This window comes from Culex quinquefasciatus, chromosome 1 (assembly GCF_015732765.1).
Source record: "Culex quinquefasciatus strain JHB chromosome 1, VPISU_Cqui_1.0_pri_paternal, whole genome shotgun sequence".
Lineage (NCBI taxonomy): Eukaryota > Metazoa > Arthropoda > Insecta > Diptera > Culicidae > Culex > Culex quinquefasciatus.
The window spans coordinates 104,136,650-104,148,543 of record NC_051861.1 but is presented as its reverse complement, the minus strand read 5'-3'; the positions used below and the strand labels follow the sequence as shown (position 1 = coordinate 104,148,543).

General features: G+C 35.3%; 1 protein-coding gene across 1 annotated transcript in view; it reads right to left on the bottom strand.

The window, feature by feature from the left end:
- Positions 1 to 3,133: 3,133 nt before the first annotated feature.
- The window catches only part of LOC6054826 (probable glutathione peroxidase 2), a 37,594-nt gene continuing 28,833 nt past the window's right edge, over positions 3,134 to 11,894 (bottom strand). Inside the window, exons 2-4 of the mRNA XM_038266944.1 lie at positions 9,379 to 9,520; positions 3,948 to 4,141; positions 3,134 to 3,633 (exon numbers count right to left, since the gene is read on the bottom strand). Of these exons, the coding sequence (XP_038122872.1) occupies positions 3,323 to 3,633; positions 3,948 to 4,141; positions 9,379 to 9,488 (615 nt within the window). The 5' untranslated portion in view covers positions 9,489 to 9,520 and the 3' untranslated portion in view covers positions 3,134 to 3,322. The remainder of the gene's footprint in view (positions 3,634 to 3,947; positions 4,142 to 9,378; positions 9,521 to 11,894) is intronic.

Below are 11,894 nucleotides of genomic sequence, written 5' to 3'. Positions count from 1 at the left end.
GGTTTGACAGGTGAGCGAGTGAGTGAACTTTTGACAGGAGCGACGAGGAGAGTGAGTGCTCGCGCGAGCGTGAGTGGCCCGGATAGCGGGGGAGTGGAGGAAAATTACGCAATGCAAAATATAAATTTAATACGATTTTTTTAAAGGAAACATTTTTCAACGATCAAGTTTAAAATTGAATAAGAATGTTCTACAAAATATTTGAATCTTTTAATCCTTTTATGCACATGGTACCTAGCACCAAAACATTGAGATCGAATTTCTGGGAGATGTGACAATATTTTCGACTGCTTCTTCTTGCATATCTGAATTTTCTTGAAAAGGTATTGTCCGTTTCTATCGAAGGTACACGCCGCGCGACATTTCAGAATGTGCCGCAGACACTGTTGCCAGCGATTTTCTTTACTTTTAGTGCAATAAAAAACATACCCGGCAATAATGCCATGGAATTCGAAGAAGAAGATCAACAAAAACAAAACGCGCAATATGGGATTTTACCGAGGATTTGACAGCGCGCATTTGCCGAAAGTGCGGCGCGTCATTTCGAGGCTGGTATGCCGCGTGTCTTTTTCGGGAATACGTGCAATACAATAAACGAAATTTTCAGTTTTTTGGGTGTTTTTTTAATACCCCTGATTTAATGCCAAAAACACCTCAAAAGCAAAAACTAGAAATTTGGTTTATTGGACTTTTTCAAAAAAAAAAAAGAAGAAAAACTCCAGATATGTTTAGGAAACAGACAGTCTGACAGAATTTCATCGACACTGATAAAGTACGAGCGTTTTTAAAGACCAAAATGTAAACAAATATCGGATGTTTTTTGGGAAAATAATTGAACAGTAGTTTTACAAGCTGCCACAACTGACACGAAAGCATTTTAGATGAAACAAAAAATGTTCAGGAACCATTTCGATCTAAAGAGCCCTTGTACATTGAATTTGAAATTTGTGTGATTTATTTTACAACTTTTTCAAAATGGTGCACCAGAGCACCATTGGGGACGAGGAGAACATCATTTCTTGAAGGCTGTTTTTCAAAGTGCGATAAAATCAATAGTTTTGTGACGAGTTTTGTTTAAAACAGTCAGAACTAATGAAAAGCGAGTTGATTGATTGTAATACGGTAAAAAAAGCTATTCTAGAGATATTGGACCAAAATTTACCCATTTATTTTTAAACTGGCGAAAAGCTCTGGGCAATAGAGGTTTCAAACAAATATGAAATATTGTTAGAAGAATCAGGAGCTTTTATTTTTAAATTCCTATACATCATATTTTCTATAGAGTAGTCTACGTTCGCATATATTGCGCTTACACGAAAAAGATTAAGGTTAAATTTTGTACCGGATTTGGTGCCTTGACTATTACAAATCACTCAATAAATTATCGTCTTGATTGGTTAAGTTATGCCCAAGATCCCAGTCACGGCGTTCTAGCAGGATTCTAGCAGAGTTCTTAGAGAGCTGGATATTCTTACAGCATTCTAACAGAGATGTTCTACCGTTCTAGCAGGATTCTGGCAGAACCAGCTCTGCTAGAATATTTCGTGACTGGGATTAAGCGAATTGAAGTTACCGTTCCAACTTTTTTGAGGAGTAGGGATTTGGAATGTTGAATAAAAATTGCTATACGTGTTATATTTTCAGGACCTTTTCAAACAACTTGCAAGTTAAGTGAGTGCCTTCGTACTTTGGCTGCCATGGGCCCATGGGCAGAGAGTGAGAGGTTTTCCGAGAGAGCCCATGCAGCACAATATTTTATTTTTATTTTGACAGCTTTCAAGACTCTCACTCAAAGCCACAGACAAGTAAATGGTGGATGTGATTAAAAATTTAGAAAACATTTTTGATGGAAAGAATAGAAAGTTTGAAAAACAAAGAATTGATTTGAAGTTTTACCTTCCAAAATATGTTTGGGGAAATTCTCATATGTTTGGTAATTTAAGGACACGGTCTAGAGTCCTATAAGATCCTATAAACTATTGTCTTTTATATGTTTATAGGACCTGTTCAAAAAAAAAAAAAAAAAACTCTAGATATGGATGGATGCGCTCCTAATTCCATCCAATTTGCTGATTTTCACTAATAAAACAACTAATTTTGCAAAACTTTCGATAGAAACTTGCTTGCTCACTTCTTATTGAGCTATTTATCACTCGATTTCAGTTGAAAACGCTTTTAATTAGCTTTAATTGAATGTCAACGTTCTGACCTGCCAACATTGGACGCACGCTGGAATTAGATGCTGTTCCCCTACTTTCTGTCAAAAAGGGCCGCGAATTTGATTTCTAAAAAATAATTGAAAATCCATTTTAAATCATTTGGTGTCGTACGAAAGATCACTGTACTCAGAAAAAATAAGCATTATCGAGATCTCAACCCAACCCCGGTCATGGACAATTTCCATACAATTAAAATCTTCTTTGTATGGAGCGTGGATAATCGACAACCTACCCCTTGCCCCTCTCTCCCCTAAGGTGTCTACGTGGTTTATGGATGGTCCCTAGCTGGATTTTCGAGCATCTTCTCACTCCCACTGGAATTTTGGCTCGAGATCGAGTCTCAATCAAGGGAATGATGGAACGAGAGGAATAACAAATCCGCATAAATTATTTCAAGATTGTTCAGGTGTAAACTTTATCATGGATTTTGGTTTGGCCTAGGCGAGGGATAGGACACAGCACCTTCCTGGTCTCAATCAAGTGGTCGAGGCTTGAGCCAAAATTCTCAGTGGGCTGTCGTTGGGAACGGTCGTGGATAGGTCTAGGGGTGCCCAATTTGTGTGAAAAAGTTCAATTGGGGCCTAAAATTAAGCTTAAATTTGTGATATGATTGTTCACAACGATAAAGCTTATTTGGATTTGGTTATGATTTGGATGAAACTTGCAGCGTTTGTTTGTCTATTCATGTTATGAACTCTTACCAAATATGCACCCTCTACGACAAAGGAAAGTGGGGTTAAACGGGCATTGAAGTTTAAGGTCTACAAAACTTTAAAAATCTTAAAATTGCTTAAAAGGACAGTGTTAATATCAACTGCAACGTATGCAGTTGAGTGATTTCTTTCAAATAATAATAATAATAATAATAATAATAATAATAATAATAATAATAATAATAATAATAATAATAAAAGTTTCGATGCTAAGTTTTGTTTATTTGCTGAAATGATAAATATTTGTCAATCAATGTGACAATATTTACGATTTTTAATTAATTGATTCATTGTTTTCAAGCTATTTTCGAACAACAGAGTGAATTTAAAGTTAGTTCCACTAAACCGTTCCTAAATTTCATTCGAGTAAATTGCTTTTCCCATAAATGCTCAAAAGTATTTCTCCAGGTTCTTCTTCAGCTCGAGCGGGCTCGTTTGCGGCCCGTGGCGCTCCACCGGGTTGCCGTTCTTGTCCACGATAAACTTGGTAAAGTTCCACTTGATGGCATCGAACAGGGTGCCGCCCTGCTTCTCCTTCAGGAACTGCCACAGCGGGTGCGTTTCGTCCCCGTTGACGTAAATCTTGGAGAACAGATCAAACTTGGCGCCCTTCTTCTCCTGGGCGAACTTTTTAATCTGCTCGTTGGTTTGCGGCTCCTGGTTCGCGAACTGGTTCGACGGGAACGCCAGAATGCGGAGACCTGTGTGGGAAGGAGAGTGAAATGTTGATAAGTGCGAGTTTTTTTTATGGCAACGATTGGTTGCCATTATGGCGCGTCAAGTGTCAAACAGTTAGAAAGCGCGCCCGCCTTATTATTTCAGAATGAAGATTGATGATTTCGGCACCCGGTTTGAAGAAGGCTCACATGACTTTCTCATCTTTCGGCACCTGTCGTAACAATGAGTGGGTGGATGGGGCGGGGAAATTGCGCAACTTTTGACCTTTATCCAAAGCGGGGATGAGCACGCCACGATGATGATTAATGAGTCTCAGCGGTGAGTGCTTGAACCTTACCCTTCGATTCACCGTACTCCTCGTACAGCTGGTTCAGCTCCGAGTAGTGGCCGTCGGTGTAGCCACACTTGGAGGCCACGTTCACGATAATCAACACGTGGCCCCGGTAGCGGTCCAGCGAGACCTTGTTGCCGTCGATGTCCACGGCGCTAAAATCGTACACGGTCTTGGGGGCGGCGGAGGAGGCCAGAACGCTGAAATTACAAAAAGAAATTAATTTTGACGGATTCAAACCTAACCATAATATTTATAAATTTTGACAGGTATGGTGGTGTCGCGACCCTTGGTATAACAACATCACTGAACCTTTTTAGAAAGGTATTATTATTATTATTATTGTTATTTGTGTTATAATTTAAACAGTGTTGCCAGCTAACTGTCCTTCAGGATAAGGTAAATCAAAGCCCTTTTCGATCTTCCACGACAATTTCCACCAATTTGCGACTCGCCATAAAACATTCGATAATGAATTAATTACGTGGAAAGCCCGATCGCAACTTGCCAAACACAGACATTCCAGAAATTAACGACTTTTTGTCGGTCTTAGACTCGAATCAGTACAGCAAAGTGCGCCCAATATCTGGCGGTGAACGATTCCGGCGGTTAGTTATGGTATCGCCCATTATCGGAAGCGCCAACTTGCGGCCATAAACTTTATAGTTCTTCCCGCGCCAATCGAATCAAGGGCTCCTGGTGAAACAGCTGTTTGGGCGGAAAGTAGGCTCTGTGGCGAGCCTTGTAGTGGGGAAAAAAGTTTCACCATTGCCAGGCGAGATACCATCGAAGATGGCCGTGTCTGGATTAGTAAGAAATATTGTGGAAGTTTGTTGTGGGAAACATCAACAGTGTACTGAGGGATTTTGGGGTGCTATAAAAAACTTCAATTGGTGTTATAGGAAAAGTGATCAAAACCAAAATTCAGAAAGAATGACAGAAAGTTGACAGTTTAAGTCAGTTTCATTTGAATTCTGTCAGATGTCATTTTTGACAGCTGAACAACAGCTGAACTGAGCATCTAAACATGTTTAGTCTTGAATTTCGTTCTATGACACCACAATCTATTAAGGATCTGATTTCGATCACCAAAAGGGAGTAAAAGTGATTCAAGACAGCTGTTTCCCACAAACGCCAGCTACCGCTCGCAATCCTTCCTCAGGAATTAACCCCAGAAACTAAAACTGAACGAATGCAGCCAGTTATGGGTTTATTTCGCTCGCCCGGAAATGGCTCGGAAACTTGTGTGTGTTGGCCCCATAAATTCAGCAAAACTTTAGCGCCCACAATTTCTTTATCTGCCCAGCTATTAAATACTTTCTCTTGGCAAGTTTTGGAAGCCACAATTTCCTCAAATTGCGCTTATTTACGACTCTTTGAGCGAAAATAAACATTGTTTGAAAGAATGTGGCTCGATTGACAGCTCGCCATAATGGCCGCCACTTGCTATAACGGTTCACAGCCAATCAAGCAGGTAAATCAAAGCTCCAAATCCGTTCTAACCGGTGCCTGCTCGCCAAACGAAGCAAATCCGGAGAGGCCAGCGAGTTTCACGGTTGATTTAACCCCGCAAAAACGATTTTTATTTGTCCACCTCGTTTCATCCGTCCGCGCGCCCTTCGTCACAGTTCCGTGTTTGCAAATCGTTACTCCAAATCCCAAGCAGATTCGGTTCATTGAACTCGATTGGCAATCTGGTGCGATTTGCCGGTGTTTTCCACCCGACGAAGCTTTGACGCTGGTGGGCGCTGCCATAATGGCGCCCAATATTTGACAGCTGCCATAATGGCGCGGTCGCAATATGTTGCGTGGTGGCCATTGGAGAATATCTTATCTTCATTATCGAACGATGACGACGACCCCCCCCCCCCTGGGGGAGGAGAAGTCGATATGTTTTCGGGAGGAGACAAAGGAAAAATCAAACTCATCTTGCTTGCGTCAGCCGCAGATGTCCTGTGGCCCCCGGGGGGAGGACATATATCCGATCGAAGTACGGGGTGTGGTGGAAAAAAGGGACATCGTGATGGTATTCATGAGCTTGCCGTGAAGAGGTGGCGAAGTGAAGTGCAGGAGGAATGCCAATCTTCGTTAGTGATGAAGCAATAAAGAAATCTGTCATCTTTTTTTGGTGTATGTGATGGAAGGCAGGTTTATGGCTTGGAGGAACAATTCAATTTCTGAGGGTTTGGCGTAAGTGGTTCTGGAATTTTGTCTTGAGAAGAATAGTAGATAGCGAAATAACGAAAAGAAGAACCGAAGAATACTATTTCAGTATAAGGTTCAGTCACAATTTCAGTCACAATTGCAGTCACATTTTTTGTCACAGATTCTGTCACAATTTCTGTCACAATTTCTGTCAAAATTTCAGTCAAAATTGGAGGCACAATTTCTTTCAATATTTTAGTAAAAATTTCTGTCAATATTTTATTCACAATTTATGTCAAAAATTCAGTCACAGTTTCAGGCACAATTTCTGTCAAAATTTCTGTCACAATTTCTGTCAAAATTTCAGTCTCAGTTTCAGTCACAATTTCTGTCAAAGTTTCTGTCTCAGTTTCAGTCACAATTTCAGTCACAATTTGAGTCACAATTTCAGTAAAAATTTCAGTAACTATTTCTGTTAAAATTTCAGCCACAATTTCTGTCAAAATTTCAGTCTCAATTTCAGTCACAATTTCAGTCACGATTTGAGTCACAATTTCTGTCGAAGTTTCAGTCACAATTTCTGTCAAAATTTCAGTCACAATTTCTGTCAACATTTCAGTCACAATTTCTGTCTGAATTTCAGTCACCACTTCTGTCAAAATTTCAGTCACAATTTCGGTCAAAATTTCAGTCTCAGTTTCAGTCACAATTTATGTCAAAATTTCTGTCTCAGTTTCAGTCACAATTTCTGTCAAAATTTCAGTCACAATTTCTGTCAAAATTTCAGTTTCAGTTTTAGTCACAATTCATGTCAAAATTTCAGTCTCAGTTTCAGTCACAATTTCTGTCAAAATTTCTGTCACAATTTCTGTCTAAATTTCAGTCACAATTTCTGTCAAAATTTCAGTCTCAGTTTTAGTCACAATTTTTGTCAAAATTTCTGTCTCACTTTCAGTCAAAATTTATGTCAAAATTTCAGTCTCAGTTTCAGTCACAATTTCAGTCACTCTTTGAGTCACAATTTCTGTCAAAACTTCAGTTACAATTTCTGTCTAAATTTCAGTCACAATTTCTGTTAAAATTTCAGTCTCAGTTTCAGTCACAATTTAAGTCACAATTTGAGTCACAATTTCTGTCAAAACTTCAGTCACAATTTCTGTCAAAATTTCAGTCTCAGTTTCAGTCACAAATTATGTCAAAATTTAAATCACAATTTGAGTCAAAATTTCAGACACAACCCGAGCAGACGGCAATAACTTTGGAATAACATTTTTTGATATTTAAAAATACTAGGCCAATAACAATTTATGTTATTTATAACAAGATTTGTTATTCGTCGTTATGATTTTTTTGTTATTGGGTTGTTATTGTTATAACAGACTAATAACACTTTTAGTTATTCTTCGAACAAATCTTTGTTATTATTTTTTGTTATTTTAACAACTAATCCGATCATCCCAATAACATTTAGAGTTATTCTTCCATAACAAAAAATGTTATTCCCAAGTTGTTTTGGCTTTCAATTAATATCAGACCAATAACAAATTTTGTTATGATAACATTAACTGTTATTAAACTCTTATGCAAAAAATGATTTTTCAAGAAGAATCCATAACATTTTCTGTTATTTTAACATTATTTGTTATTGAAATGGCATGAATTTAGTTATTACCGTCTGATCGGGAATTTCTTTCAAAATTACTGTCAAAATTTCAGTCACAATTTCAGTTCAGTGTCAACTATTTCAAATACTAATTTCTCCTCATCCAGTCTTTCAAATCGAATCCAATCATACCGTGTCAAATTGCTTCCGAAATTGTAATTTCGTTTGCCATCACGAAAACCTTCACCTACAACTTGGACCTCCGGCTCTTGTGTGTTCCCCGGTCGTGACGACCCACACTAGAACGTGCCCTCAAAGTGCATCACGTCCACCGTGTCGTCTCCGGGCCGGTTCATTCTTATTATTGAGCCCTCTTTGGCCATTAACTGTGAAATTTCGTTTAATGGCTTTTCAATTTTTGTTTTTGGCTCGTTTCGAAGCATTTCCTTCTCAGAATGATTTTAATAGTTTATGAGATAAATTCTCTGAGGAATCGTGAAGAATAAACTGAACTGAAACTGAACTGAAACTGAACTGAAACCGAACTGAAACTGAACTGAAACTGAAACTGAAACTGAACTGAACTGAAACTGAACTGAAACTGAACTGAAACTGAACTGAAACTGAACTGAAACTGAACTGAAACTGAACTGAAACTGAACTGAAACTGAACTGAAACTGAACTGAAACTGAACTGAAACTGAACTGAAACTGAACTGAAACTGAACTGAAACTGAACTGAAACTGAACTGAAACTGAAACTGAACTGAAACTGATCTGAAACCGAACTGAAACTGAACTGAAACTGAAACTGAAACAGAACTGAACTGAAACTGAACTGAAACTGAACTGAAACTGAACTGAAACTGAACTGAAACTGAACTGAAACTGAACTGAAACTGAACTGAAACTGAACTGAAACTGAACTGAAACTGAACTGAAACTGAACTGAAACTGAACTGAAACTGAACTGAAACTGAACTGAAACTGAACTGAAACTGAACTGAAACTGAACTGAAACTGAACTGAAACTGAACTGAAACTGAACTGAAACTGAACTGAAACTGAACTGAAACTGAACTGAAACTGAACTGAAACTGAACTGAAACTGAACTGAAACTGAACTGAAACTGAACTGAAACTGAACTGAAACTGAACTGAAACTGAACTGAAACTGAACTGAAACTGAACTGAAACTGAACTGAAACTGAACTGAAACTGAACTGAAACTGAACTGAAACTGAACTGAAACTGAACTGAAACTGAACTGAAACTGAACTGAAACTGAACTGAAACTGAACTGAAACTGAACTGAAACTGAACTGAAACTGAACTGAAACTGAACTGAAACTGAACTGAAACTGAACTGAAACTGAACTGAAACTGAACTGAAACTGAACTGAAACTGAACTGAAACTGAACTGAAACTGAACTGAAACTGAACTGAAACTGAACTGAAACTGAACTGAAACTGAACTGAAACTGAACTGAAACTGAACTGAAACTGAACTGAAACTGAACTGAAACTGAACTGAAACTGAATTGAAACTGAACTGAAACTGAACTGAAACTGAACCGAAACTGAACTGAAACAGAAACTGATTTTTTTTATTGATTCAATTTTACAAACTGGCAAATTTTCAGAGAATTCATCACGACACTTCCCCTCCCCCCCTAAAAGATACTAACCTGGACGTCGAGAGAAGATTCATGGCGACCACGGCGGTGCCGAAAAGTCCGAGGGCGGCTGCCCGGGACCCGGCTCCGGTGGTCCGGGTTACCAGTCGGGTCAGAAACATCTTGCCTTAAAAGTGGGGACCGAGCGATGAAACTGAAATTAAAAAAAACGAGAATTGGGTCAGCAACGGTAGAGAAGAAAATTTCAGCTAATTGAAATTGGCAGCGAGAGTAGACTCTGCACAAAAATCTACACACTGATTCGAAACTAGTTGGATTTCGTCAAAAATAAAATTAAATCTATTAATTGGAGAAATGTAACTTTTTGTTAAGTTTCATTAAAAAATAACAAAAAAATGGTAAATTCGTCAACTTTTCAGATGAAACTAGAGTAATTAAAGTTTAGTGTGTAGGGTTAGGATCGTTCTTCCGGCGTTCGATGAGTGAAGGTTTTGCCCTCCACCCTTAATGGGACCCAGGTGAGAAAAAGGGGTTTTAGAGCGCCGCTTCTCTGTGTATAATTAAACGACGCTGACGCGCGGTAATAGCAGTGGGGAATGTTCTTGAGTTAAAAAAGTGTGAGAAGAATGAATTAATCACCTTTGAGCATTGATTAAAAAGAAGTTGATCAAATTAAATCATCAAATTGAATTCAAAGAAATTAAAAACATTATTCTACAATAGTAAAAATTGAAATAAAAATTGAATTCAAAGAAATAAAAAAAATATTCTACAATACTAAAAACTGAAAACTAAAAACTAAAAACTAAAAACTAAAAACTAAAAACTAAAAACTAAAAACTAAAAACTAAAAACTAAAAACTAAAAACTAAAAACTAAAAACTAAAAACTAAAAACTAAAAACTAAAAACTAAAAACTAAAAACTAAAAACTAAAAACTAAAAACTAAAAACTAAAAACTAAAAACTAAAAACTAAAAACTAAAAACTAAAAACTAAAAACTAAAAACTAAAAACTAAAAACTAAAAACTAAAAACTAAAAACTAAAAACTAAAAACTAAAAACTAAAAACTAAAAACTAAAAACTAAAAACTAAAAACTAAAAACTAAAAACTAAAAACTAAAAACTAAAAACTAAAAACTAAAAACTAAAACTAAAAACTAAAAACTAAAAACTAAAAACTAAAAACTAAAAACTAAAAACTAAAAACTAAAAACTAAAAACTAAAAACTAAAAACTAAAAACTAAAAACTAAAAACTAAAAACTAAAAACTAAAAACTAAAAACTAAAAACTAAAAACTAAAAACTAAAAACTAAAAACTAAAAACTAAAAACTAAAAACTAAAAACTAAAAACTAAAAACTAAAACTAAAAACTAAAAACTAAAAACTAAAAACTAAAAACTAAAAACTAAAAACTAAAAACTAAAAACTAAAAACTAAAAACTAAAAACTAAAAACTAAAACTAAAAACTAAAACTAAAAACTAAAAACTAAAACTAAAACTAAAAACTAAAAACTAAAAACTAAAAACTAAAAACTAAAAACTAAAAACTAAAAACTAAAAACTAAAAACTAAAAACTAAAAACTAAAAACTAAAAACTAAAAACTAAAAACTAAAAACTAAAACTAAAAACTAAAAACTAAAACTAAAACTAAAAACTAAAAACTAAAAACTAAAAACTAAAAACTAAAAACTAAAAACTAAAAACTAAAAACTAAAAACTAAAAACTAAAACTAAAAACTAAAAACTAAAAACTAAAAACTAAAAACTAAAAACTAAAAACTAAAAACTAAAAACTAAAAACTAAAAACTAAAAACTAAAAACTAAAAACTAAAAACTAAAAACTAAAAACTAAAAACTAAAAACTAAAAACTAAAAACTAAAAACTAAAAACTAAAAACTAAAAACTAAAAACTAAAAACTAAAAACTAAAAACTAAAAACTAAAAACTAAAAACTAAAAACTAAAAACTAAAAACTAAAAACTAAAAACTAAAAACTAAAAACTAAAAACTAAAAACTAAAAACTAAAAACTAAAAACTAAAAACTAAAAACTAAAAACTAAAAACTAAAAACTAAAAACTAAAAACTAAAAACTAAAAACTAAAAACTAAAAACTAAAAACTAAAAACTAAAAACTAAAAACTAAAAACTAAAAACTAAAAACTAAAAACTAAAAACTAAACAAGAAACAAGAAATAAGAAACAAGAAACAAGAAACAAGAAACAAGAAACAAGAAACAAGAAACAAGAAACAAGAAACAAGAAACAAGAAACAAGAAACAAGAAACAAGAAACAAGAAACAAGAAACAAGAAACAAGAAACAAGAAACAAGAAACAAGTAGGGCGTCCAATTTTCCCGGGTTTTGAATTTCCCGGGAAACGGGAATTTTTTTTTTCAAATCCCGGGAATTCCCGGGATCCCGGGAAATTTTTTAAACAATCATAAAATCTATGTTTTCATTAAATTTGTTATGTTTTTCAAGCTTACAATCATAGAATTAGCTCAATACTGTTTATTGGTGATAATCTTTACTTCAATCTGAACAAGAACAGCA